The sequence below is a fragment of the Loxodonta africana genome, chromosome 4 (assembly GCF_030014295.1).
Source record: "Loxodonta africana isolate mLoxAfr1 chromosome 4, mLoxAfr1.hap2, whole genome shotgun sequence".
Classification (NCBI taxonomy): Eukaryota; Metazoa; Chordata; class Mammalia; order Proboscidea; family Elephantidae; genus Loxodonta; species Loxodonta africana.
Genome location: NC_087345.1, coordinates 131,159,723 through 131,184,977, shown reverse-complemented (window position 1 = coordinate 131,184,977; position 25,255 = coordinate 131,159,723). Strand labels below are relative to the sequence as shown.

Below are 25,255 nucleotides of genomic sequence, written 5' to 3'. Positions count from 1 at the left end.
GTTGCTGGTTATTGAGCAGCAGATTCACAGGATAAGGAAAGTACTTTAGAATGAATCGTCTAGGAACATGTCATGGATTGTATTGTGTCCCCCCCAAAATACGTGTCAGCCTGGTTAGGCCGTGATTCCCAGTATTGTGTGGTTGTCCTCTATTTTATGATTGTAATTTTGTGTTGAGAGGGTTAGGGTAGGGTTGTGAGACCACCCTTACTCAGGTCACCTCCCTGATCCAAGGTAAAGGGAGTTTCCCTGGGGTGTGGCCTGCACCACCTTTTATCTCTCAAGAGATAAAAGGAAAGGGAAGCAAGCAGATAGTTGGGGAGCTCATACCACCAAGAAAGCAGTGCCAGGAGTAGAGCACAGTCCTTTGGACCTGGGGTCTCTGCACCTGAGAAGCTCCTCGACCATGGGAAGATTGAGGACAAGGACCTTCCTCCAGAGCCGACACAGAAAGAAAGCCTTCCCCTGGAGCTGACACCCTGATTTTAGACTTGTAACCTACTAGACTGTGAGAGAATAAATTTCTCTATGTTAAAGCCATCCACTTGAGGTATTTCTGTTATAGCAGTACTAGATGACAAGACAGAATTTGGTACAAGGATTGGGGTGCTGCTATAACAGATACTCAAAATGTTGAAGCAGTTTTGAAGCTGTGAATGAATAGAGTTGCGACAACAGCAGAGGACCAGTGCGGCAGAGTACCTGCAGCCGCAGAGAAGTGGCAACAGCAGAGAACCAGCTGCAGCAGAACCAGGAGACAAGCATGAGAGGTGCTGGAGCTGACCCACTGGAGTGAAAGAGCTGAGTGCCTGTGTGCAAGAGGCTTCCTGGCAGAGTGAGGAGTGGGGTGCCTCCAGGCACTTATCCTTAGAGCTACAGAGCTTTGGAACACTTGCCCCAGCAGGGCAGATGCTGGCGTGAGGCCCTAGGAGTCAGGAGGCCAAGAAACCAGGAAGCAGGAGCTGAAGAGACAAAAAACATAAGAAGCTGAGCTGCCTCAGTCTCAAAAGGTATTTCCTTAACCTCAGGAGTTTCAAAGGGTGGAGCCATGGCCTCTGGTGTTTCTAAGGGTGGAGTTGCCACTCAGATGGACTAGGGAGAATGGTACGCCTTAAAGCCCAGGGAGCAGAGTTGCTGTCTCAGTGGGCCTGGAAGGCGGAGGTGAAGCCCAGGGCTAAGGGGCCTTCACTCAGAAACCGGAGAGTGTGGCCAATACTTAGAGTCTGGAGAGACTCAGAGAACAGAATTATTTTCAAAGCTTTGAGGGCTAATGTAGTGTGTTCTGTTGACTTGCTTAGTGCCTGTTATGCCTTTTCCTCCCAGCTTTTCCCATTTTTAATGGAAATGTCCAGCTTGTGCCTGTTCTGCCATTATACCATTAGAAACAGATAACTTGTATTCTAGATTTCACAGATGAAAAGGAATTTTTCGATTTTGGCCTTGGAGTTAAGACTCTTGCTATGATATGCTGGGGTGAATACGTTTCACATGTTACAAGGATGTGATTTTTGGGGGGCCAAAGGGTGGAATGTCATGGATTGTATTGTGTCCCTCCAAAAATATGTATCATCTTGGGTAGGCCATGATTCCCAGTGTCCGTGGTTATCCTCCATTTTGTGATTGTAATTTTATGTTGGGAGGATTAGGGTGGGGTTGTAACACCACCCTTACTCAGGTCACCTCTCTGATCCAAGGTAAAGGGAGTTTCCCTGGGGTGTGGCCTGCACCACCTTTTATCTCTCAAGAGATGAAAGGGAAGCAAGCAGACAGTTGGGGAGCTCATACCACCAAGAAAGCAGCACCAGGTGCAGAGCGCTTCCTTTAGACCTGGGGTCCCTGCACCTGAGAAGCTCCTTGACCAGGGGAAGATTGAGGACAAGGACGTTCCTCCAGAGCCGGCAAAGAGAGAAAGCCTTCCCCTGGAGCTGACACCCTGAATTTGGACTTGTAACCTACTAGACTGTGAGAGAATAAGTTTCTCTTTGTTAAAGCCATCCACTTGTGGTATTTCTGTTATAGCAGTACTAGATGATTAATACAGAACATATGCTCGATAAGATCGTGATAGAAATCAGGAAACCTGCTAAAAGACTCCTGGGTTCATGTAGTTATAAGGTACGACCTTTATTTTAGATTATGGTAATAGTGGAAACGGAGAAGAAGGTTGGGATTGCTTCCACATCCGGTTCATTCATTTATCCATCTAGTCATTCTACATATTTGAGTGTCAGTATGTGGAGGGACAGAGGGTACTGGTTAAAAATGTAAGTCTTGATATTGAAGTTAGATTCGAGCTCTAGGACTTACTGTGTGACCTGGGACAAACGATCTAACATCTTTCTTCCATAGTTTCTTCATCTATAAAGTGGGTATTATAATATACCTACCTCAGGGTGTGTTGTGAGGACTAAATGAGTTAGTATGTGTAAGTGCTTCGAACAGTCCCTGTACATAATGTCAGCTATTATTATGTATCAGACATTCCTTAGCCTTGGATGCCCAGGAAAGTCGTGATCACTACACTGACGGAAATTCTGGACCATTGAAGCACTGGCATTAAACAGTCACCTGAATGGTGTAATAATTGCTTCATTGGAAAGTACAGAGTGCTTTAAGAACATAGAAAGGGACCTAATTTAGCCCGGGGAGGGACACAGAAGTCAAGAAGGACCTCCCCAAGGAGGTGACATTTAAGTTGGGGCCTCTAGAAGTTAGTAAGGTGAGGACCACCCAGGACTCTGAAGTTGTTAAAGGCAGAGGAATGGTTTGTCCAAAGGCCCCAGGGAGAGCTTGATATGTTGGAGGGATTGAAAGAAGGCCTGTGTTCCTAGAGTTTGGCAGAGGGGGCTGGGGATGGTATTGGAGAGTTAGGAGGAATCTCATTTTGAAGGCCCCTAGGGTCTGTGTTTTTAGAGACCATGTTGGCTTCTCTATGGAGAATAAATGGAAAGGTTGTGAGTGAGTATAGGGGGAATAAGAGTGTTGGAACAGTTTAGGGTAAAGATGGTGATTTGGATTAGGCAGGTAGCAATGGAGTTGGAGAGAAATGACTAGATTTGAGAAAATTTAGAAAGACAAATCATTGAAGAAGGTGAACACTGATTAAGTGGATGGGGATGTTGGGGCAGATGCCACAGAGCTTACATGAGCAGTGTTAGGTGCCGTTGAGTCAGTTCTGATTCAAGTAGTACTGCCCCCATATTTCCAAGGAATAGCTGGTAGATTCGAACTGCTGACCTTTTGGTTAGCAGCCCAGCTCTTAACCATTGTGCCAAGGGAGATGGCAGAGATGAGAACTGACCTGAGCAGTGGAGTGACTAGTGGTGCAATTTATGAGATGAACAGTGAGAGAAGAAATGGATTTAGGGTGAATTCGCTGTAGGACATGTCAATTTAGAAGTGCCCGTGAGCTGTCCACAAGGATATGTTGAGTCAGCCATTCTGTATATGTATATGGTTCTTAAGCTAAGTGAAGAGATCTGGTTGGAGATAAAACATTTGAGAGTACGAGGCATATAGATAATAATTGAAGCCAAGGGAATTTTTAAAATTACTTAGATGGTGTGGGCTGAGAAAAGACGAGTCTTTTAAAATGGAGCCCTGAGGGTTTAGGATGAACCCTTAGAAAATTGAGCAGTTCAAGGGAGATGGGCAGGCAAAGGAGAGTGGGAAGGAGCAGTCAGGAAAATCTGAATTGTGTGGTATGATGAAGACCAGGGAACAGAATGTTACAAGGTATGTGCGTATGTAGCACAGGGTGGGAACCCCTCATTTCTGTTGAATGCAGTAGAGAGGGCAAGAAAGATGGATTTAATAACATGGAGGTAGAACTGTTTCAGTGGAGTGGTGGGGGTTGAAGTAGTATGAGTAGAGAGTAGTAGTTGAGTAAATGGATACAGTGACCGTAAACAGTTACTAAGAATTAGCAGAAATGAGGAAGGAGGGTGAAGCTGGGGGATGTTAACATGGTTATGAAGGGGAGTCAGTAGAGGAGAGGTTGAAGAGACAGGAGAGAATTAATATTCTAAGCTTCTTGAAGGTGGCAAGGGGTGGGATCCAGAGCAAAAAGAAGGATTGGTCTTTGGTAGGAAGGAGAGAAGGACGAAATGATGAGTGCTTATGCAGGTAAATGTATACATTTGGTGATGGAACCAATGAAGTAATGCTCACACAATGGTTTTTATTTTCTCTGCAGGAGTCAGGTTAACAGCTGAGAGTGAGAAGCAAAGAGAGAGGTAGTTCTTGAGGTATACGGAGAGTAGGAAAGTTTGAAATAGCCATATAGTAAGGAAGATGGTTTGAAAAACTATGCAATTGCCAGATAATATTGTGTGCGCCCAAACCTGATGATTCTTGTAAACGTCTCTCAAAAACTGTCACCTCCTCCTCTTTACTGGTACTGCCTGAATTCAGGTTCTTCTTATTTTTTCACCTGGATTACTGTACTAGTTTTCTAACAAGTCTGCTTGACTTTGAAGTCCCTGGGTGGTGAAAACAATGTGCTTGGTTGCTAACCAAAAGGTTAGAGGTTCAGGTTCACCCAGAGACACCTTGGAAGAAAGGCCTGGCGGTCTACTTCTGAAATATGAGCCATTGAAAACCCTGTGGAGTACAGTTCTTCTCTGACACACATGGGGTCACCATGAGTCAGAATTGATTGTGGCATCTGGTCTCTGGACTAGTCTCCTTGAGTTCAGTTCTTTCTGCTTCTAATTTTTTTCTGCATTATTACCAGGATAAATTAGTTGTTTGTTTTTTAAATATATGTTGTCACTAATATTGTTTTAAGTTGTGCCTCTAGTACACAGAATTTGCTAAATCATAATCGTTGGTTTATGACACACTGCCATAATTGGTCTAATTATGGCCCACTTTTATTCAGTAATTTTTTATAACGTAATAAGCAGTCCCCGATTCTGTCCCCTGCCTGCCCCTATCCATGGTAATGATCGTTCTGATTCTTAGGTTCATGCTTTTCTTGTGTTCCTTTTAATGTAGTCTTACTGCATTTACATCGTTGGTAAAAAGCACTTTTTAATATGAGAAATTTCAGACATACAAAAATAGGAAAATGTAAAGAATCCCTATGTACCTACCATCCTGCTTCAGCACATGGCCCATCTATCCATGCTCCTCTCTGCCAGTGGCTGATTTTGAAGCAAATGCTAGACGACATATTTCATGTATATATATATATATATATATATATATATATATATATACACCAAAAAAAAAAAAAAAACCCCATTGCCATTGAGCCAATTCCAACTCATAGCGACCCTATAGGACAGAGTAGAACTGCACGATAGAGTTTCCAAGGAGTGCCTAGTGGACTCGAACTGCTGACCTCTTGGTGAGTAGCCGTAGCACTTAACCACTATGCCACCAGGGTTTCCATATATATGTGTGTATATATATATATGCATTTAAATTTATAAGCTTCTTATGCTGTATGTAATCTTTTTGGGAATGCTTTCTTAACATTGTCAAGATCCATCTGTATGTTGCATATTATAGTTTATCCATGTTGACGTCTATGTAATAGTCCGTTGTGTGTGTATTCTACTGTTGATTCATCGTGTCTTGTGTTGATGGGCATTTGGGTGTTCCTAGGCTTTTATTACTGTAGATAGTGCTCCTGTGAATGTTCTTACATGTGCCTCCAGTTGTACAGGGGCAAGAATTTCTCTTGTAGATTCCTGGGTTATAACTGCCCCCATAGAGTTTCCAAGGAGCGCCTGGTGGATTTGAACTGCCGACCCTTTGGTTAGCAGCCAGCAGCCGTAGCACTTAACCACTACGCCACCAGGGTTTCCCTCCTGGGTTATAGGGTGTGTGAATGTCCAGGAAATTTAGGATAATGTCAGTCGTTTTCCAAAGTGGCTGTGCTGATTTACACTTCATCAGCGGTGCATAGGAGATATTTCAACTGTAGATTTGATCATGTTTATTCTGATTAATATTCTGTAGTGGCTTCCTTTAATCAATTAAGTGATCATCATTTCTTCTCTGTGTCCATATTTGGGAGCAGTTTTTATGTGCCAGGCAGTGTGCTAGGTGGTGGGAATATAGCAGTGAATCAGACAGATAAACTTCCTGTTTCCAAATTACAGTTCAGCCTCCCCTTACTTTAACACACCAGACCCTTAATGATGTGGTACCTTTCTGTCTCCCTAGCCTCAACCTACCTTTCTAGCTTTATTTCGTGCCACTCCTTGAAATTTGCCCCAAATATAGTGAGCTATTTACAATTTCCAAAAGTGCTGTGTCCTTTCTTGGCACTATGGCCTTGCAAATGCTGTTACCTAGGTCTTCAAACCCCCACCTTCACTATTTATTACCTGCTGCATCTCAGATCAAACATCACCTGTTCTAGGAAGTCTTCGCTGATCTCCCTATGCTGAATTGGTCTTCCTCCTGTATTCCCGTAGCACCTTGTACATACCTGTGCATAGTATTATATTGTGATTAGTGATTTTTTTTTTTTTTTTTTTTGCCTTTCTTCTCTAATAGAATGTACTCATTAAGAGCAGGGACTGTGTCTTTCATTCCTGCATTCCTGGTATTCAGCATAGTACCTGAAGCATAGAAAGCATTTGGTAAATGTTGAATGAATGAATGGAGACGAAAGGGAAAATCTAAGGGATTATTTTGAAGGAACAAATGACCAAATTTAATGACAGACTTGATAGTAAGTGAAGGAGACTAAAAAGTTAGAGGTGATTCCAGAGTTCTTTCCTGGGCGACTAGAAGGCCTTTAATGTATATTACTGTAAAGGTCGGGGTATGAGTTGAGGTGGACTGTGGAATATGACACTGTATAGCTGTCTTCACTGCCTGTGAATCAGTCACAGAAATCTTTGACCTTAGTGCCTCCTGTTCCCTTTTTTCCAATCTGTCTGTTTTTCTTGTCTTTCAGGTGCAGAACTTGGCAGTGAGGAACCAACAGGCCTCAGCCCAAGGACCCCAAATGCAAGGCTCAACTCAGAAGGCCATTCCTCCTGGAGCCACCCCTACCTCTAGCCTTTCTCAGGCCTCTAGCCAGGCCCTTGCTGTGGCTCAGGCTTCTTCTGGGGCTACAGGCCAGTCCCTCAACCTTAGCCAAGCTGGTGGAGGCAGTGGGAATAGCATCCCAGGGTCCATGGGTCCAGGTGGAGGTGGCCAGGCACCTGGGGGCTTGGGTCAGTTGCCTTCCTCAGGAATGGGTGGTGGTGGGAGCTGTCCCAGGAAAGGCACAGGAGTGGTGCAGCCCTTGCCTGCAGCCCAAGCAGTGACTGTGAGCCAGGGCAGCCAGACAGAGGCAGAAAGTGCAGCGGCCAAGAAAGCAGAAGCCGAGGGGAGTGGTCAGCAGAATGTGGGCATGAACCTGACGCGGACAGCAACACCTGCTCCCAGTCAGACCCTTATTAGCTCAGGTGAGTTGTCCCCTCTCAGAATGTCATTATTCTCTCAGAACTTCTTTGAAATCTGAAGAGTACATTCTTTGCCTTTCTTTCCTGCTTCTCTTGGCCCTGGAGTTTTAGAAGGAAAATCATATCAGCCTTGGACATAGTAGTTTAGGGAGATAGGAAGACAGGTAGTAGAGATGGATCTTGTCTGTTTGCACCAGGCAGCAGTCACCTTACAAGTTGCTTTGTCCTCTCTTCCTTACATCTGAGTTCTTTAGTTTACTCACCCTACCCATTCATTCACCCAGTTCTTACTGAACTGCCTGCTGTGTTCTAGCAGGTGGTGCACGTAAAGCTTTGAGAAACAAACTGCCTGTCCTCATGGAGCTGTTCTCTTTTGCTGAATGCAGAGGAAAAGGATTTTATGTTTTAAGTATAACAGAAAATAAAGTTAGGTAAACACAAGAGATTTTTAAGGATCGTTAAATGGTGGAGCAACCTATTTAAATGTTTTTGCTTTATACACTGTTTGGTCCCGCTGTTAATAACAGATTTATTATCATGTGTATTTACTAATGAAGAAAGGGAGTGTGATCCGCGTAGTTACTGCTGTATTTTGTATGTTGTAAAAAGCTTGTAGTACAGGTTTAAGGTGGGCTGGCTACAAGAGCACTAAAACTTCTCCCCTTTTAAACTGCTCTTTAAAAGAAAAGTTCTTTTCCTTAAGGTCTTGAAGACCAGAGATGGTCATGTCTAATTCAGAGAGGAGAGTATGGATGTGGTGATTTCTGAGTACCTTTCAGCCTAGATTTCTGTTAACTATGTGAATCTAAAAGTAGTCACGACGTGGAAAAATGATATTACTTCTGTTTTTCAGTGATTATTATTTTCTGCTCCTCTCTCTCTTTGTTCCATTGTGGGCATGTGTCTGTAGCCACCTATACACAGATTCAACCCCATTCACTGATTCAGCAGCAACAACAGATCCACCTACAGCAGAAACAGGTGGTGATCCAGCAGCAGATCGCCATCCACCACCAGCAGCAGTTCCAGCACCGCCAATCTCAGCTCCTCCACACAGCCACCCACCTCCAGTTGGCCCAGCAGCAACAGCAGCAGCAGCAGCAGCAGCAGCAGCAGCAACAGCAACAGCAGCAGCAGCAGCAGCAGCAAACCACGACCCTCACTGCCCCTCAGCCACCACAGGTCCCACCTACTCAGCAGGTCCCACCTTCCCAGTCCCAGCAGCAAGCCCAAACCCTGGTTGTTCAACCCATGCTTCAGTCTTCTCCCCTGTCCCTCCCGCCTGACCCAACCCCCAAGCCACCCATCCCCATCCAATCCAAACCACCTGTAGCGCCTCTTAAGCCTCCTCAGTTAGGGGCTGCTAAGATGTCAGCTACCCAGCAACCACCACCTCACATCCCTGTGCAAGTGGTAGGCACCAGACAGCCAGGTACAGCCCAGGCACAGGCTCTGGGGTTGGCACAGCTGGCAGCTGCTGCACCTACTTCTCGGGGGTTGCCGGGTACAGCACAGCCAGCGGGTCAGGCCCATTTGGCCGCCTCACCACCTTCATCCCAGGCTCCTGGTACACTTCAGGAGTGCTCTCCCACGTTGGCCCCTGGGATGACCCTTGCCCCTGTGCAGGGGACAGCACATGTAGTAAAGGGTGGGGCAACCACCTCCTCACCTGTTGTAGCTCAGGTCCCTGCTGCCTTCTACATGCAGTCTGTGCACCTGCCGGTGAGTGATGTCTAATGGTTTTAAAGTATCACCTTGAGAGCAGACTTGGGACTTAGTGGAAATAAAGTTAAATTTGATGGGGGATGAAAGTGTTGAGGAGGTTAAGATACTGGTATTTATGTGCTCCTTTTTTGAGAGAAGAGAGACACACATATTAATGTATATATTTGAACTTCATACTCGTAGGTAAATTTGCTACTGAAATCATTTTAGGTTTTTGAACCTATACTGAGTTAGATCAAGATAGCCTTGACCAAGTCAATCCAAAGAAAAGACAGATCTTGATTGGTCTGTAATGAAAACAGGTTCTTGAGGTCTAAGTTAGGACCAAATAATGTTGTATTTTCTTTTGTTGTAATGCAAAATTTACATCTTCTGGGAATGGCTGGGAATTTTGGTGTACCATGGGAAGTATACAAACTGGGGAATCTAGAACTAAGGAGAAATGTTCTCTGAAAGTATGGGAGTCATTGTGGTTCCTCATTGTCCCGCACTCAGAAATCTTGGTTTCTTTCGTCTTCCACCTTGTGTGTTCATTATATAGGGCAAACCCCAGACGTTGGCTGTCAAACGCAAGGCTGAGTCTGAAGAAGAGAGAGAAGATGTCTCTGCACTAGGTTCAATGCTTCCTGCCAAGGCATCTCCAGTAGCAGAGAGCCCAAAGGCCATGGAGGAGAAGAGCAGTCTTGGAGGTGAGCAACTAACTTCTTAAATAAAATGCTGTGGGAGGGCACAGAGAAAGAAAATTCTGAATGAGTCAAAAGATGAATCTCGTTCAGTAGAAAATGGGCCTGAATTTGGTGGACTAATGCGTAATTCCTAAAAATAGGGAATTCAGAGTGAATGATCAAGGGTGAAGATGTATTGTGGAATATCTGCCTGGAACAATTATGTCATTCCCCGTCTGCTCCTTAATCTGTGTTTGTTTTCCAGAGAAAGCTGAACCAGTGGCCGCTGTGAATGCTAATACCCCAAGCAGTGAACTAGTAACCTTGACCCCTGCCCCATCAGCACCACCTCCTACGCTAGCCATGGTGTCCAGACAAATGAGTGACTCAAAACCCCCACAGGCCATCGTGAAGCCCCAGATTCTCACTCACATCATTGAAGGCTTTGTTATCCAGGAAGGAGCAGAGCCTTTCCCGGTGAGGGTGGGGCCATAAGGTGGGACTTTAAAGTGGGGACTTGGTCTGATTGTCTTTTTGAACGCCACTAAGAGCAAAAGGCACAGAGCTATTTAATTATTAGAGATTCGCTCTATTGTGCTGTTATTTGGTTAGTTATACAGAAGGAAAGGAAGGGAAAAGGAGAGTATGTGGATCAGAAAATGAAAATGTAGGAAAGAGAGGAGAAGAAAAGAAAGTGATCTTTAAAGCTACAGTAGTTGGTTAGATAAAAGAGGTTGTTTTATAGTGGAGAAGATTGCAGTAGAGAAGTTAAGGAACTTCCTGAGACTTTAGAACCAAGGCAAGAACCCCGTATCTTGACTCCTAAGGCATATTCTGTGCACATTAGCAAGGAAAAGGACAGGAACCTGTTCTCCAATGGCTTATCTGATAAAAGGCAATTAGACTCTTGATTGCCCTGTTGAAGAGTGATTCTCTCTGAACCAGACTTGATCATTAACTCAGATACAGGCAAAGAAAGGCATGATGAGGAGGAATGTTGGAGAGAGACCGAAAGGAAGCAGACTAACTTCACTGTAAACTTTTTCTGGGACAGGTGGGTTGTTCTCAGTTACTGAAAGAGTCTGAGAAGGCACTACAGACTGGTCTCCCGACAGGGCTGAATGAGAATCAGCCAGGTGGCCCCTTGGGAGGGAACAGCCCATCTGCTGGTGAGTATTGAGAAACCCATCTGGGGTATAAGGCTCACAGAGATGTATTTGAGGACTTGGTGTAAAATAGCAGCATTTCATTTAAATGGGAAATGTATGAAGTTTATCTACACACAGAAACCATATTTATATATCAGAGTATACAGAATTATACAAAAGTTACTAGGGGAATTTTATCAAGCTCTAAGGTAACCTGTTAAATTTGTCTTTACTATAAGGCTTTATTTTTCAAAAGATGGTCTAAAATAGGATATTTATATCCTTAATTTCCAGTTTTCCTTATTCTAGATTCTATAATCCATGTTAAGGACTCTTATTTACATCTCCTTCCCTGCTTTTGGGAGTCTTTGTGGGAGAGGGATCTTTTATCTTTCTAGTCTTCAGTAAATTGGTTCCTGTTGCCCATTAAAAAATGGAGTATGTCTGGAATCTTAAGAGTATGAATTCAGATAAAATTAGTAAGAGACATTTAGAAGGGAAATCAGTCTGGCTTAAAGTTAAGATTTTATGATCTCGAAGGACGTTGTGTTTTTGGATTTTGAACTTTTAACTTATTATGAAACTTTTGGATACAAAAAAGGGAATAGTATCGTGAACTTCCATGTTCCAATCACCCTGCTTTTAGCAAGTGATCAACTCTTGGTCAGTCTCGTTTCCTCTGTAATCCCCACCTTCTCCTCCCTTCCTAGATTATGGATTTTGAATTTGGTGTTTTAGGTATTCCTCATCAGGTTGTATAGATCTTTGGGGAAAATAATTGTCTGCGTATATCCTTGAGTGATTACAATCCAGCCCTAGGCCTAATGAGGGCCCGAGGGGCAGCAGAAGCTGAAGGTGAGTCTCCAGGTATGCCTGTTTTTTTTTTTTTTCAGAACTAGATAAGAAGGCAAATCTCCTGAAGTGTGAGTACTGTGGGAAGTACGCCCCTGCGGAGCAGTTTCGTGGCTCCAAGAGGTTCTGTTCCATGACTTGCGCTAAGAGGTACTACAGGCACCACACTTCACCTCAGCATGGTTCCTACATCTAATGTCACACCCCTTCCCTGGGGTCATTTCACAGCTGATATTTTATGTCTCAGTTGTTTTCATTCCCTCCCCTAGATCAGCTCTTAAAATATCAATTCATATCTATTAGGTCTAGAAAGCAGGGTAATTGGGAGCCCTGGTGGTGCAGTGGTTAAGTGCTTGGCTGCTAACAGAAAGGTCAGTGGTTTGGAACCCACCAGCCGCTCCTCAGGAGAAAGATGTGGTAGTCTGCTTCTGTAAAGATTTACAGCCTTGGAAATCTGATGGGGCAGTTCTACTTTGTCCTACCGGGTAGCAGTGAGTCAGAATAGACTCCATGGCAGTGGGTTTGGTTTTTTGGTTTGAGCAGAGGTAGTTTATAGTACCATTGGCACTTTTTATAGCACCTTATATATGCTCTGATCTACAGGTACAATGTGAGCTGTAGCCACCAGTTCCGACTGAAGAGGAAAAAAATGAAAGAGTTTCAAGAAGCGAACTATGCCCGCGTTCGCCGGCGTGGGCCCCGCCGCAGCTCCTCTGACATTGCCCGTGCCAAGATCCAGGGCAAGCGCCACCGGGTGAGCTTCTGTTGCAGAGCCAGCTACCTTTATAATGGACCTTTTGTCTTCCTCCTCCCCTAGAGGGCAATACCTTTGCCCAGGTAAGGGGTGTGAGACCAGAACTCTGGTGTCGCGTGGATTGCGTTACTCCAAATTTCAAGATATCCTGACCTCCTTTATCTCCTCACACCTGACTGCTGGTTCATGTGTGCATTAATCCTTATACTGTACTTGAGTAGAGATAATCTAGATCAATTGTTAGTAATATATGTATCAAGAAAGTGATATAGTTTATACTTGAAAGGCACTTAAGAGTATACTAGTGTCTTTGGGCATTTGCAGATGAAGTGCAAATTCTCTTGCATGGTAAGCTTAGTTTTACCTCTGTGCCCAGTATTACCTTCCAGCCCAGGGTGATTGGGGAAGGTGGGACTTATGGCACTAAGTTATTCATGACCTCACTGTTTTGCTGTTTCCTCTATAGGGTCAAGAGGACTCTAGTCGGGGTTCAGATAATTCCAGTTATGATGAAGCACTCTCACCAACATCTCCTGGGCCTTTATCAGTGAGAGCTGGGCATGGAGAACGTGACCTGGGGAACCCCAACACAGCTCCTCCAACACCAGAATTACATGGCATCAACCCTGTGTTCCTGTCCAGTAACCCTAGCCGTTGGAGTGTAGAGGAGGTGTATGAGTTTATTGCTTCTCTACAAGGTACTGAGGGGCCTCGCCAACAGAATCCAGCATATGTATACGCTTAGTTTTTCTACATGGCTTTCTTATGCCATCCTACGTGGGCCATTGTCAGGAAACATAGCTAATTTTTAAGCAGTAAGGCTTGATTTAAAAAAAACAAAAACCCGTTGCCATTGAGTCAATTTTGACTTTCATAGCGACCCTAAAGGACGGAGTAGAACTGCCCCACAGGGTTTCCAGGGAGCGCCTGGTGGATTCAAACCTTTTGGTTAGCAGCTGTAGCTCTTAACCACTACGCCATCTTAATATTTATTCGTTACTCTTTATAATTTATTCTTCTTTCTGGCTTGACATTGTCTTCTACCATGCCAGCAGTTTTGCAGTTTCTCATCTATTATTCAGCTATGTTTCTTACCAAAAGCTTTTGGCAAAAGAATATTTTTATGTGTGATACCCAACACAGATAAAAGACTTTTAACTTTTTTCGGTGAAGAGGGTGATTAAAAACTAAGGGACCATGCTGCCCTACTCCCTTCAAGACAGGACTTTCTATTCTTGACAAAAGGATAGTTTTCTCTTGAAAAGCGCAATCATGTCTTGCTATTGTCTAAATTTTGGGCCCTTAAAAATGTCAAAGAGGCTCTTAACTTTGATATTTTGCCAAGATAAAATTTTAGGAAACATGCATATATTTTTGCCCCTTTCCCCCCCAAACCACTTGGAGAAAGTTACATCTATGCACTTAGTTCTTTCTTGACCTTGGCTTTTTTTTCCTTTTTGATAGCCAGTTGCCCTAATTTCATTTTGCTTGCCATCTCAGGCCTGTTAGTGACTTTAGGAAAAGTGAGCTTTACTTTGGGATTAACCATTGCTAAGCCCGTTTATTCATCTTTAGTTTTCCCCCTTATCCTCTGATGTTATCATGCAGTTTCTCAGACGTGTTTCCACCGTTTTCTCTTAGGCTGCCAAGAGATTGCAGAGGAGTTTCGTTCCCAGGAGATTGATGGACAGGCCCTTTTATTACTTAAAGAAGAACATCTTATGAGTGCCATGAACATAAAGCTGGGTCCTGCTCTCAAGATCTGCGCCAAGATAAATGTCCTCAAGGAGACCTAACGTGTCCTTTTGCACAAACCAGCCTAAGACAGACACTCCCTACTGTCCAGGTTATATAACCTGGTACCAGCAGACTGTAGGGAAGAAAGAGCTGTTCCAATTATGTCAATCTTCTGTAGAGGGGATTACTGAGACAGGGAAGAAGAGTGCAAGAACTGGCTGCTGGTGCTACATGGCAGCAGCTCTTGACATTTTCTCTGGGTTCTACTTTATTTTTAAAAATCTTTACAGTGCTCACCATTCCCACTGACCCCAATCCTGTCTTTATAATAAAGTGGCAGTCTAGAGAACTAGGACTGCTCAGCCTTATCCTGGAGTGGAGCATCTAGCCAGGGTCTCTCTGCTCCAAGAGGAATATACAATATGGTAAGGCAAGGAAATGGGTGGGGTGTAGGTTTGCGCCCCCAAGGGGAGAGGTAGGATTTTCTAGCTTGTGTGGCACAAGTAGAAAAATCTGGTACTCCCCCTATTCCTTCTGGATTGTCTCACTGTAGCTGTGGCCTGGAGTTTTCTCTTTGTCGTCACTCCCTTAGTATTGAACCTTTTCACCTGCATCTGTGGCAGGGTCACCAGCCAGTGACTTGGTTGGCATCTTTCTGATTTGCTGCAGGGACTAAAAGTGTTTGACTGGCACGTGTACGGCTATTGTCCTTCTTTCTGCATCCCTCGCTCCCCTCCAATCTATCTGTTGTCTTTCTTTTCAGTTCCAACTCTGCTCTGTCCTATAGCTTTATAAAACAGGAGTAAGTGGGGCTAAGGTCAGGAGTATAAGTACCTGCCTTAGGCGCTATTCCTTGTACAACAAAAATATTAAATATTTTTTTCTTCCTCAGTAAAAGGATGAAAATTGGTCTCAGTTGTCTTACTCAATTGCAGTATTTCTACCCCCCTTTTTCAGACAAATGATTAAACCAACATGGTCTTTTTGTTTTGTTTTAATCTTTAAGTGTTTTCGTACAAAAAGTGTATTTTTTTTGCATTTTAAAACACCAGGGTGTGGGGAAGGGGTGCAAACAAAAAATAAAAAAGATGTTGCTTTTATAACATTATTTTCCCTGTTTAAAAAGGAAAAAAAAAAATCATTCCTATAGTATGGAAAATCTAAAGATGACTAACTTCATTTTTCTTCTCAAGCCTATACAAAAGGCCCCTCACCTACTCAGCCCTCGTTTTTTGTCCACTGGAGTCACCGTACTCTTCAGTGGCCCAGGCGTTCACTGTTACAGAAAGATCAGCCCACATTTCCAAGCACATGGCCAAAACAAAAGTGGAAGCATTAGAAGATGAAAAAACCCTGTACCACAGAAATGTTGCGGGCAAGAAGACACCTCCCTGAGCCGGCGGAAAGGACAGGTGTGGCAGCGGCCCACACCCAGAGCAGAGGACAGCAGAGTCCTAGATGTCTCACTTCTACTTCATTCCCTTTCCAGAGAATTGGAAAAAAAAAAAAAGGACATGCCTGGAAAGAAAGTGCAACATGTTCAGAAATACTGGTAGAGGGAAACCCCTTAGGAATAAAAGCTTTGCCAGTTTTTACTACAAACGGGCAGAGAAAACCAAGGAGATCCCACTACAAGGCAAACTGACTTCCCTTTTCTGGAACACCTGTAGCATAGGAGATCAGTTTCATTTCCCTTTCCAACTGACTGGGTTTCTGTAGTAGGCATTTTGGCTATACATAAACTGACGAGACCACAATCTGGGAACCAGTTGAAGCTATAAAAAGTCACCCCAATGCCAAGGAATGATACCTCATAATCCTGTCATTGATAACATTTCTCCTTTCCCCCCTCTCTCCCCTCTCCCGTCCTAATCACAGGTGGGAGAAGTGAGGCTAGGACCTCTCCAGGTTCAGACGTAATAGCAGTGCTTTACAGCTTGGATCGCAACCAAGTAATCACTGCAGACTAGTTCCAAGCAGCAAGAAATTCCACCCAGATCCTCACGGAGCCTATGGTAGAGTAACAGCTTGAAAACAACTAAAACTTGTATTTTTTTTTTTTTTTAAAAAAAGAAATCCAGTGTCTCAAAAACTTGTGAAAAAAAAAAAAAAAAGGGCCAGGGGGCCTGCCACACCCCTTTTGCCCACTATCACTATGCTATTTGTACCTTCTGAAAGCGATAGTCCCGCAGCCTCTGTTGTCACTGGCCCCATTATCTCTGCAACAACTGTACCTCTTAAAAAACAAAACAGGCAGCAAAAGAAGGGAGTTCCAGTGAGAAGACAAAAAGCAAAGTGAAAAGCAAGAGCGATTATCGAGGGTTTGATGAGACGAGTAGAGACACTTGAGAAATCTGGCTGGGTACGCTTTGGTTTGGGGGACTGAAGAGGACGGACATTTAAAGTACAATCACATTGGTAATAAATGATCATCCCTTTCTTCTGACTCCTCCCCGAGCTGATCGTCCCCAACACCACGGTATGCAGCAGGCACGTTTCTGGGTTTGGAACGGCACACGAAGTCGCAACCATCCTGTAGGGAAAAAACAAGGACGGAAATAGTTCAGAACATCCAACTTAGGGGGAATCAGCCTAATTTGATTTGGGGAAAAAGAAGCTAGGGGGTGAGCCTCTCCTCTCCAACTTATTAGGTGCTGTCAAGTTGATCCCAACTCATGGAACCCTGTAAGACCGTATAGAGTTTCCTAGGCTATAACCTTTACAGGAAGGAGTGCAGGTGGTGCAACGATTAAGCTCTCAGATGCTAACGGAAAGGCTGGTGATTCGAACTCACAGGCAGCTCCTCGGGAGAAAAGATCTGGCAATCTGCTCCCATAATGACTGCAGCCTAGGAAACCCTCTGCAGCCTAGGAAACCCTCTGGGGCAGTTCTACTGTCCCACAGGACCGCCATGAGTCAGAATTGAACTACCAACCTTTTGGTTAGCAGCTGAGTACTTAACCATTGTGCCACCAGGGCTCCATTCCTCCATTTAAAATTTAGACCCCCTTCATAGCTAAACAGGACTTGGGAGAAGATACCACCTTCTGACAGTGTCAATCGTCTAGCAAAGTATGAGTGAAGCCAGAAACTAAGATGTTATATACCACTTACTACTCTGTACTTAAGGACAACTGATTTTCTTGGTCTGCCTGGGACTTTTCCAGTTTCAGCACCAAAAGCTGTGTCCCAGGAAGTTCCCAGTCCTGGGCAACACAGGTAAGTTGGTCACCAACCTTGTAAGCAGGCTATAGACTCAGCCAGCTGCCCTGTTACTTACAGCTACTAGGTTGCCAAGATCCTGCCAGAAGGCTAAGTGCGGAAATTGCTCCATTCCCTTGGCTCCCACCACCAGTCGCTGGTATAAAAATCCCCCAATGATATAAACAGCCACCAGTGATGCAAACCTGTAGAGGAAGCAGACAGACAGCTATACTTAAAAACTGAGAAATGGTAAAACTCAGATACTAAGGAATAACCTCTATATTCCTTACTAACTGTTCCCTAAGCTGTGTTCTGTAAAAAAGGGTAATAACGCTGAATGAAAAAGGCGGCTAGTAGCTTTCTTAGGTAACCAATTAAAGTTGTCAGTCTAAGAAAAGTAAAATGCTCAGAAAAAATGAGACACAGTGTGTGTGTTTCTGACTCACTGTTACATACAAGATTCCATTTCTCTAGTAGTTCTAACAATCTAATAGGACAGTATTAAAAACTGTCCAGCACTCTACAGGAAAAAGAAAAAGCACCCCAAGACACAAACATTTACTGGGACAAAACATTAAACCTACTCATTTTATTAACTTGCATAGTCAAGAGTTTTAAGAAGATTTTTACAGTTCTTCCCCCTCAATTACAGTATAAAGAACGCACACAATTCATACCCATGTACTACCAAATAGCTATTCTTGACTTAAAAAAAAAAAAGGCTAGGAGTGATGAGAGAAACAGGGTACTCACGTGACAAGTAAGATAGAACCCACACTGAGGTGGGAGACTTCTGGGGAACAGGCCAGGCTGCTATCCATCTCAAAGAGGTAGAAACAATCTTGGACTTTGCCTCGCTCCTCAGATACAGGGTTAAAGTTGTCCTAATGATGACAGGACAAAATCCAACAATTATGAGGTGAAGTGTTTTCTTTTGATTCCTATGTAAACACACAAAACCCAAAAACATTTGCTCCTCCTGGTTTGGTAACATCTTCCATGTATGACGGGAAATGGGACGTTTACATCATAGGGAAAAACTGCACTCCCAGTTTTCTAATGTGCATCCGATGCATCCTGCCCACTCTGGAGACTCTCTCCCACCTCAGGTCGGTCCTATCACCTCCCTAGGCTTATATGCCCCATGATGCCTCACCGCTAGGGTGTGTCGATTGCAAGAGATCATCACCACCGCACGACGCTGCTCCTTGCCACAGTGGTTGTCATACTCATCACCTCCTTTATAGATCAGCATGATCCAATTACCTGAGAGGGACAAGAAAAATGGAGCTATGGGGAAAGCAGACTCAGATCTGGTTATACAGCAGACTGGAACTGAGGAGTTCAGTGAGACTGGTGTTGATTAGAACAAACTTCCTGAGCAACCTCTGTATATCAGAAATGCCACGTTAAAACTTGCTTCCTTAGAACGGCTTTAGGTTCCCTTGTTTAAGACAACTAAGAATCAGGTACTCCTACAAAAATAATCTTAATTAATTTTAAGATTAAAGATAGGCAACTGACAGATAAATTCAAAGTGGGTAATTCTTAAGACTGAACTACATTTCCTCTTCACTATTTTCTGTGTTCAAAGTTCTTTTGCAAAACATCTCATTTGATGCTCTCAACAATCATGTGAGGTGAATAAGGTAAGAATTCACCTTCCAATTTTGAATATGAGAAAATAAGATCAAAACTGTGATATAATTTTTCAAGGTCACAGATCTAATAAATATGATCAGCTCGGTCTTCTGACCCTTCGCCCTAAACTCTCTACATTATATACTAAATAACAAATCATCTGTACCAGACAATTTAGTTATTTGTCTGCTTAAGGTAGGGAATTACAATATAGGTACTCAACATAGTCCTTGTGAGCAGTATGACTTTATGACTTTTGAGAACTATCACCACTATAGCACAAGTTGGTGGGGACATTTTTAAAATTTTTATTCTGCTTTAAGTGGAAGTTTACAAATCAAGCCAGTGGTGGGGAAATTTTTGTAGACTGACCAGCTTACCAAAAAGGTTGGACTCAAAATTTAACTGGCAAAGTTGGATTAATTTAACGAGAAACATTAGTGGTCGGATATTTTTATGCCTAGCATGAAAGTTAAGTATTTGGTAAGTCTTTCACCAGATTTTTCTTTTTGCGTAAGTTTCTCACTAACTTTAAAACAAACACATAAATATCACGAGCCTTGGGCCAGAACAGCTATGGAAATAAACATCCTGTGGTTGAGCATCTCAGGTGTGCTGAGCCACACATACCATGACATGTTAAAGGGACTGGCAACAGTAGAGACATACAAGATTGCCAGAGGGACTGACTTGGGCTCGATCGATCAATCAATCAATAGGGAGAGTCTTACTTCCATTGAAGATGTGAGTCTCATTGAGTCTCCCTACCACTGTCTCCTTCCCGTTACTTTTGTTGATCTGCACCAAGCCTGCTCCAGACGTGTGGTTACTAGCTTCCCGGCACACCCTGAACATGTAGATGTACGTGTCTGGGCCCTGGCCCACAGTGCTCTCAAAGCTGTAAGGAGAAGTGAGAAGATAGGAGTGATTGATTTATTTACATGGCACCATGGCTATATGTAACAATGAACAATATTTGTTGAATCGTAAGATATCCATGACCACGACAGACCATCACGATTGCTAATGATGACTGATTAAAACATACCACCAAGACAGATAGTCTATGTATTCCTAGGATACCTGATAACCTAGGCTAAGTATTAGATACTATTTTCCTATGAATAAGGGTCTGTATTCATGGAATATTTCCTCATTCCTTAATGATCACCTTCCCCAGAGGTGTCTGAAAAATCAGCCACTGAAAACCCAATGGAGCACAGCTCTATTCTGATGCACGTGGGGCCGCCAAGAGTCAGGGTCAATTTAATGGTAACTGGTTTTCAGATTAATGTATCTGAAGATTCGCAACAGTTACAATTTTATGTAGGCCCAAACATAGTTTACCTGATACTTCTAAAGTCCTCTTCTATTTAGATAATCAAACACGTTTGAATTCCTACAAGCAGACTGACCTCTCGGATCCAGTCTTAGAAGCTGTTACTCTTCCGCATAAGGTAAAAGAATTGCACACAACTACTAAAAACTTCTGAGAGTCTGCTCTTTATCATAAAACAGTGCAAAGAACCATGGCCAAATAAGACCGATATCGCTGAAGTTCAGATTAGAACTGTCTCTCACAGGAGGTTATTATACCTATACTCCCTCCACAGGAATACTAAAGTAAAATCAGTAAGAAGAGGGAAAAAACTCCTTATTTCAAGCCCCTTTAAGGTTCTTCTCATTTTACCTTTTGTTAAAAAGTGGTTTCAGCCTCTTCAGTACAGCCAACTCCCTCTCTGACTCTTTGCCCTTTTCTCCTACCAGGTCGCAGGTTTTTTCTTCTGTCTGCCAGGACTCTTTCACTGCCACAGCCTGGAGTAACAGCAACAGCAGTCCGGTCCTCCAGCAGCCGTGGAAGGGGAGCATCCTTTTGGGAGAGAGAGTGTGTGTGGGGGGAAAAGGAGGGGTCAGGGGAGAAAGGAAAGAAAGAAAACATAGGAATGTGTAATGAATGAATGGTATTTTAATTCTGCAGAAAGTATAGGATTCTTTGGCATACACAACAAGTAGTACACTGAATTTTTTTCTTTTCTTACAGGTAGTACACTTTAATACTTCTGTGCCAAGAACAACTTATATCAGGGAACTCATATAACTTTCAGTCTAATTCACAGGTGAGTCCTTCAGAACAAACTATGGGAGTGAGAAGAAAGAAAGGGGGAAGAGAAAGAACAAAAGAGTTAATTATGATAGCCTGAGTGGAGACATCCTTGCCCCATGACTGTCTGGCAAAATATTGGGTCTTATTCAAAGTTTATCTAATACTAGTTCATAGATACAGCTCAAACCAGTCGCTGCTCCTAAGAAAATACTCAGATTACGACTGGGTTTTTTATTTTTTTTAAGCTTAAGTTGGAAGTTATTAAGAAAGATGTAAAACAGAAAGAACTTGAATACTTTGGCTCCTAACTTTGTACACTGATATTCAGGAGCATCCAAGACTCTTTGTATAAAAATCCTAAGACTGCTAAATAGAGATAAACACAGTACCTGCAACTTGACATTTATCTACTTCAATGTCTTACCTTCTCTAAAAATTATTTCACCATATGACTGATAGGGAGAGACCACCACTCACTAGGTCAGAATGAGTGGTTTGAAGAAGTCTGCCAAAACTCACCTTCTTAGGCTCTGTAAGTCACACCTAGATTTCCATCCATTTAGTTGTCTTTCTATGCTCCAAATTGCTCACAACTCTTGGGAATCACCAAGCCATCTTACCATTCAGCAAATCTAATACCCTTGTTGGTTTCTATTATTCTAGGAATGGAAACACAAAGCTATTTCTTAAACTCATTTTCTTTTCTCTAGTCCATCTTCATACCCACAAGACATTGATCTACCCTCACACAAGACTTCACTCTGGTATCCATTAGTGATCCTTCAGGCCACTGTTAAAAAAAACTAAACCTGTGTGGCTGAACCAATTCCAACTCATGGCAACCCCATGTGCTACAGGGTAGAACTGCTCCATTTTCCTGGCTGTAATCTCTACACAAGTAGATCACCAGGCCTTTCTTCCACAGCACTGCTGGGTGGGTTCAACCTGTCAATCTTTAGGTTAGTAGCTGATTGCAAGCTGCTTGCACCACCCAGGGACCTAAAATTTCTTAAAAGTATCATTAATCTTCCTGATCACAAAGATAAAGTTCTTCCAAAGATTTCTCACTTATAATAAATGTTCCCAGACTCCACACCTGAACTTTGGTTTGAATATACTTTAAAGTCCTATAACTCTTTTCCCACTGACACAACTGTGGTTTTTGAATATAAAACCTGAAATAGGCAGAACTTCATCAGTACCAACAAGCTTAAAAATATACGAATGTATTTTCCCTTTCAGACTAATTTCTTGTGAATCAGAGTAAGCAGCCAAAGCTATGTTTTTTTTTTTCTTTAAAGTGCTTTAAGAGAAAGTTTACAAACCAAGTCAGTCTCTCATACAAAAACTTATATACACTTTTCTATATACTCCGAGTTGCTCTCCCTGTAATGAGACAGCACACTCCTTCCCTCCACTATTTTCGAATCTATTTGGCCAGCCTCTGACCCCCTCTGCCCTCTCATCTCTTCTCCAGAATCATTTTCTATCCCATAGTCCAGACCAATCCCTGAAGAGTTGGCTTTGGGAATGGTTCCTGTCTTGGGCTAACAGAAGGTCTGGGGACCAAGACCTCTGGGGTCCTTCTAGTCTCAGTCAGACCATTAAGTCTGGTCTTTTTACAAGAATCTGAGATCTGTATCCCACTGCTCTCCTGCTCCCTCAGGGGTTCTCTGTTCTGTTCCCTGTCAGGATAGTCATCTGTTGTAGCCAGGCACCATCTAGTTCTTCTGGTCTCAGGCTGATGTAGTCTCTGGTTGATGTGGCCCTTTCTGTCCCTTGGACTCATAATTACCTTGTCTTTGGTGTACTCCATTTTCCTTTGCTCCAGGTGGGTTGAGACCAAATGATGCATCTTAGATGGCCGCTTGCTAGCATTTAAGACCCCAGACACCACTCTCCAAAGTGGAATGCAGAATGTTTTCTTAATCGATTTTATTATGCCAATTGACTCAGATGTCCCCTGAAACCATGGTCCCCAACCCCCTGCCCCTGCTATGCTGGTCTTCAAAGCATCCAGTTTATTCAGGAAACTTCTTTGTTTTTGGTTTAGTCCAGTTGTTATGTTTTCTTTTTGACACAAGAGGTAGAGGGGAAGTGATTCCTCACACAGTTGACCAGGAGTCAGAATAAAGAACTCACATTTCCAACTCCCACCTTCCTAAGGTATCCTGCTGCTGAACATATAACTTGACCAGCTGATTCACTAAAAGGAAAGAGGAGCCTCCCCTCCTTGGAGATATGGGGAATGCCAATTTCCTTATATTCTCTCAGGATCTAATTTTAAATTTCAATATTCTTGCCTTTCAAGATTTTTTTTTTTACTCCAGCAGTGTTCTGGAAGGATGATCATGCAGAAGGCTGTGTTCTTTGGCCTCAATGTTAGTTCCTTATCTGTTAAGTCGATGATTTTTTCCCCCCAAAATAGAACAAAGAAACTCATAGAACTGGGAAGTGATGAAGGGTTAAATACCCTGCAGTCAGCATTAGTTAAGCTGAAATATCTTTCATTTGCTTATTGGTTCAAAAAGGTAGGATGTGAATGGCAAAGCAGTTACACTTATTTTTCTTTCTTTCCAGCTTAAGGTTTGGCTGCACATACATACACACACACATATATACATGCATGAATATATACACAGACTCACACACACAATACTCTGATTCAGTTGCATATGCTCTAAGCGCTTTACCTAAATTATGTTAGCTAATCCTCAAAACAATCAGAAAGGTATTTTTCCCCCCATTTTACAGATGAGAAAACTGAGGCTTACAGAGGCTATGACCTGCCCTAATCCACACAAGCATTAAGTGGGGCAGCTTGGAGTATTCATGGCATAAAGATATTTGCTGGAAAACTTCTGACAACAAATATAGGGGTGCAACAATGTAAAGGCTGAGTACTCCATTTTTAAATGTGCTATATTAGATGCTCAAGGCACAGAGTTTGTCTAGATGCTTTGGGAACAAAAGGTAGAATTTTACGATCTTGAAAAATCTTCAATTTTCTTTTTCTACAATCACAGATCTATTTGATAATGCAAAAAATTCTCCTTTATTGGGATGGCTGATGATTACTCTAGCAATTGAGCTATGTGTACCACTTGCTTTGCCAACACTCAAGATTAGCCATGGCCATTTTCCATTTTGAATGGCATATCCTTATTCTCGCTCGGTCATTTCTGATGTAGCTGCCTTTTACTCCTTTCCCCTGCCTCCAGCAGCCTATTTATTTCAGAAAAGAGAGCAGGGCCAACTAGCTAAAAGGCCCAATGCTGAAAGAGCTCCAGAGGCAAAGCGCCTCAGACTAGTAGTTCTATATCCCAAGAACAGAACCTTCCCAGAAAGAGGAACGCATGACACTCCCTCTATTAGTGCTCTTCTCCACACCATACACGCATTCCCCTCAAACCTCCTCCTGGGGTTCTAAAAAATCTCCCTCTACTTCCTGGCTTTCCAACTACTTAGAACGATGCCACTTTAACCTCTTTCCAGGATGCCGGCGAAACTTCCCCGTAAAGTATCCAGTGACACCTCACACGCACTACATAACTGGGGACCTTCCTTTCCCTGACTTCCGAATATATGTAAATACCCTCCTTGGTCTTGGAGGTCTCTTCGGGGCTCCGACTCCCCGCCCTCACGTTTCCGCCTCCATACTGCCCTACGGCTTCTTAGCCGGATCAGAACCATGGCCAAGGCAGACTGCCGATCCCGGAGCCTGTCACAGACGCCGAGGTGTGAGCGCTCCCCCGTCACCCTCCTACTCCTCCACGCCCCCTCATACTCACGTGCCACGGGCAAAGGGAGTAGCCACCGCTCAGAATGTCCCGGTGAATTCCTGTCTGGGGTTGGGAAACGAGGCCAGCGAGGGGCCAGCCGCGGACCCCGGTCCCAGAACTTGTGTCAGAGGCCAGCGTTCCCCTAGGCGCCTCGCTGTGTCCCACTCCTGGAACCGGAAACAGGAAACTCCAAGCGGCCGCTGGGCAACTGCTCCTCCCACTAGACCCCGC

General features: G+C 43.4%; 2 protein-coding genes across 6 annotated transcripts in view; one reads left to right on the top strand and one right to left on the bottom strand.

Annotated features, from left to right (window-relative positions):
- Nucleotides 1-15,828, top strand: part of PHC1 (polyhomeotic homolog 1) — a 24,088-nt gene extending 8,260 nt beyond the window's left edge. For all 5 annotated transcript variants that reach the window (XM_064284652.1, XM_064284651.1, XM_064284650.1 and 2 more), the window contains 9 exons: nucleotides 6,920-7,415; nucleotides 8,323-9,134; nucleotides 9,679-9,826; nucleotides 10,068-10,279; nucleotides 10,857-10,971; nucleotides 11,844-11,952; nucleotides 12,406-12,556; nucleotides 13,023-13,254; nucleotides 14,198-15,828. In XM_064284652.1, the coding sequence (XP_064140722.1) occupies nucleotides 6,920-7,415; nucleotides 8,323-9,134; nucleotides 9,679-9,826; nucleotides 10,068-10,279; nucleotides 10,857-10,971; nucleotides 11,844-11,952; nucleotides 12,406-12,556; nucleotides 13,023-13,254; nucleotides 14,198-14,352 (2,430 nt within the window). In that variant the 3' untranslated portion in view covers nucleotides 14,353-15,828. The remainder of the gene's footprint in view (nucleotides 1-6,919; nucleotides 7,416-8,322; nucleotides 9,135-9,678; nucleotides 9,827-10,067; nucleotides 10,280-10,856; nucleotides 10,972-11,843; nucleotides 11,953-12,405; nucleotides 12,557-13,022; nucleotides 13,255-14,197) is intronic.
- M6PR (mannose-6-phosphate receptor, cation dependent) lies at nucleotides 15,272-25,255 on the bottom strand. Its single transcript, XM_003410679.4, has 7 exons — nucleotides 25,034-25,255; nucleotides 20,829-21,008; nucleotides 19,870-20,036; nucleotides 18,654-18,763; nucleotides 18,251-18,381; nucleotides 17,574-17,700; nucleotides 15,272-16,826 (listed from the first exon to the last, which is right to left on the bottom strand). The coding sequence occupies exons 2-7, from the start codon at nucleotides 21,005-21,007 to the stop codon at nucleotides 16,704-16,706; spliced, it is 837 nt and encodes a 278-aa protein (XP_003410727.1). The 5' UTR covers nucleotide 21,008; nucleotides 25,034-25,255; the 3' UTR covers nucleotides 15,272-16,703.

Excerpts from the sequence above, each read along its gene's own strand:
- M6PR (XM_003410679.4), bottom strand. The coding sequence starts at position 21,007 with ATGCTCCCCTTCCACGGCTGCTGGAGGACCGGACTGCTGTTGCTGTTA. Across the intron at positions 18,764-19,869 it reads GACTCACATCTTCAATGGAA|GTAATTGGATCATGCTGATC; the intron begins GTAAGACTCTCC and ends TGTCCCTCTCAG. Across the intron at positions 16,827-17,573 it reads ATCTTGGCAACCTAGTAGCT|GATGGTTGCGACTTCGTGTG; the intron begins GTAAGTAACAGG and ends TTTTCCCTACAG.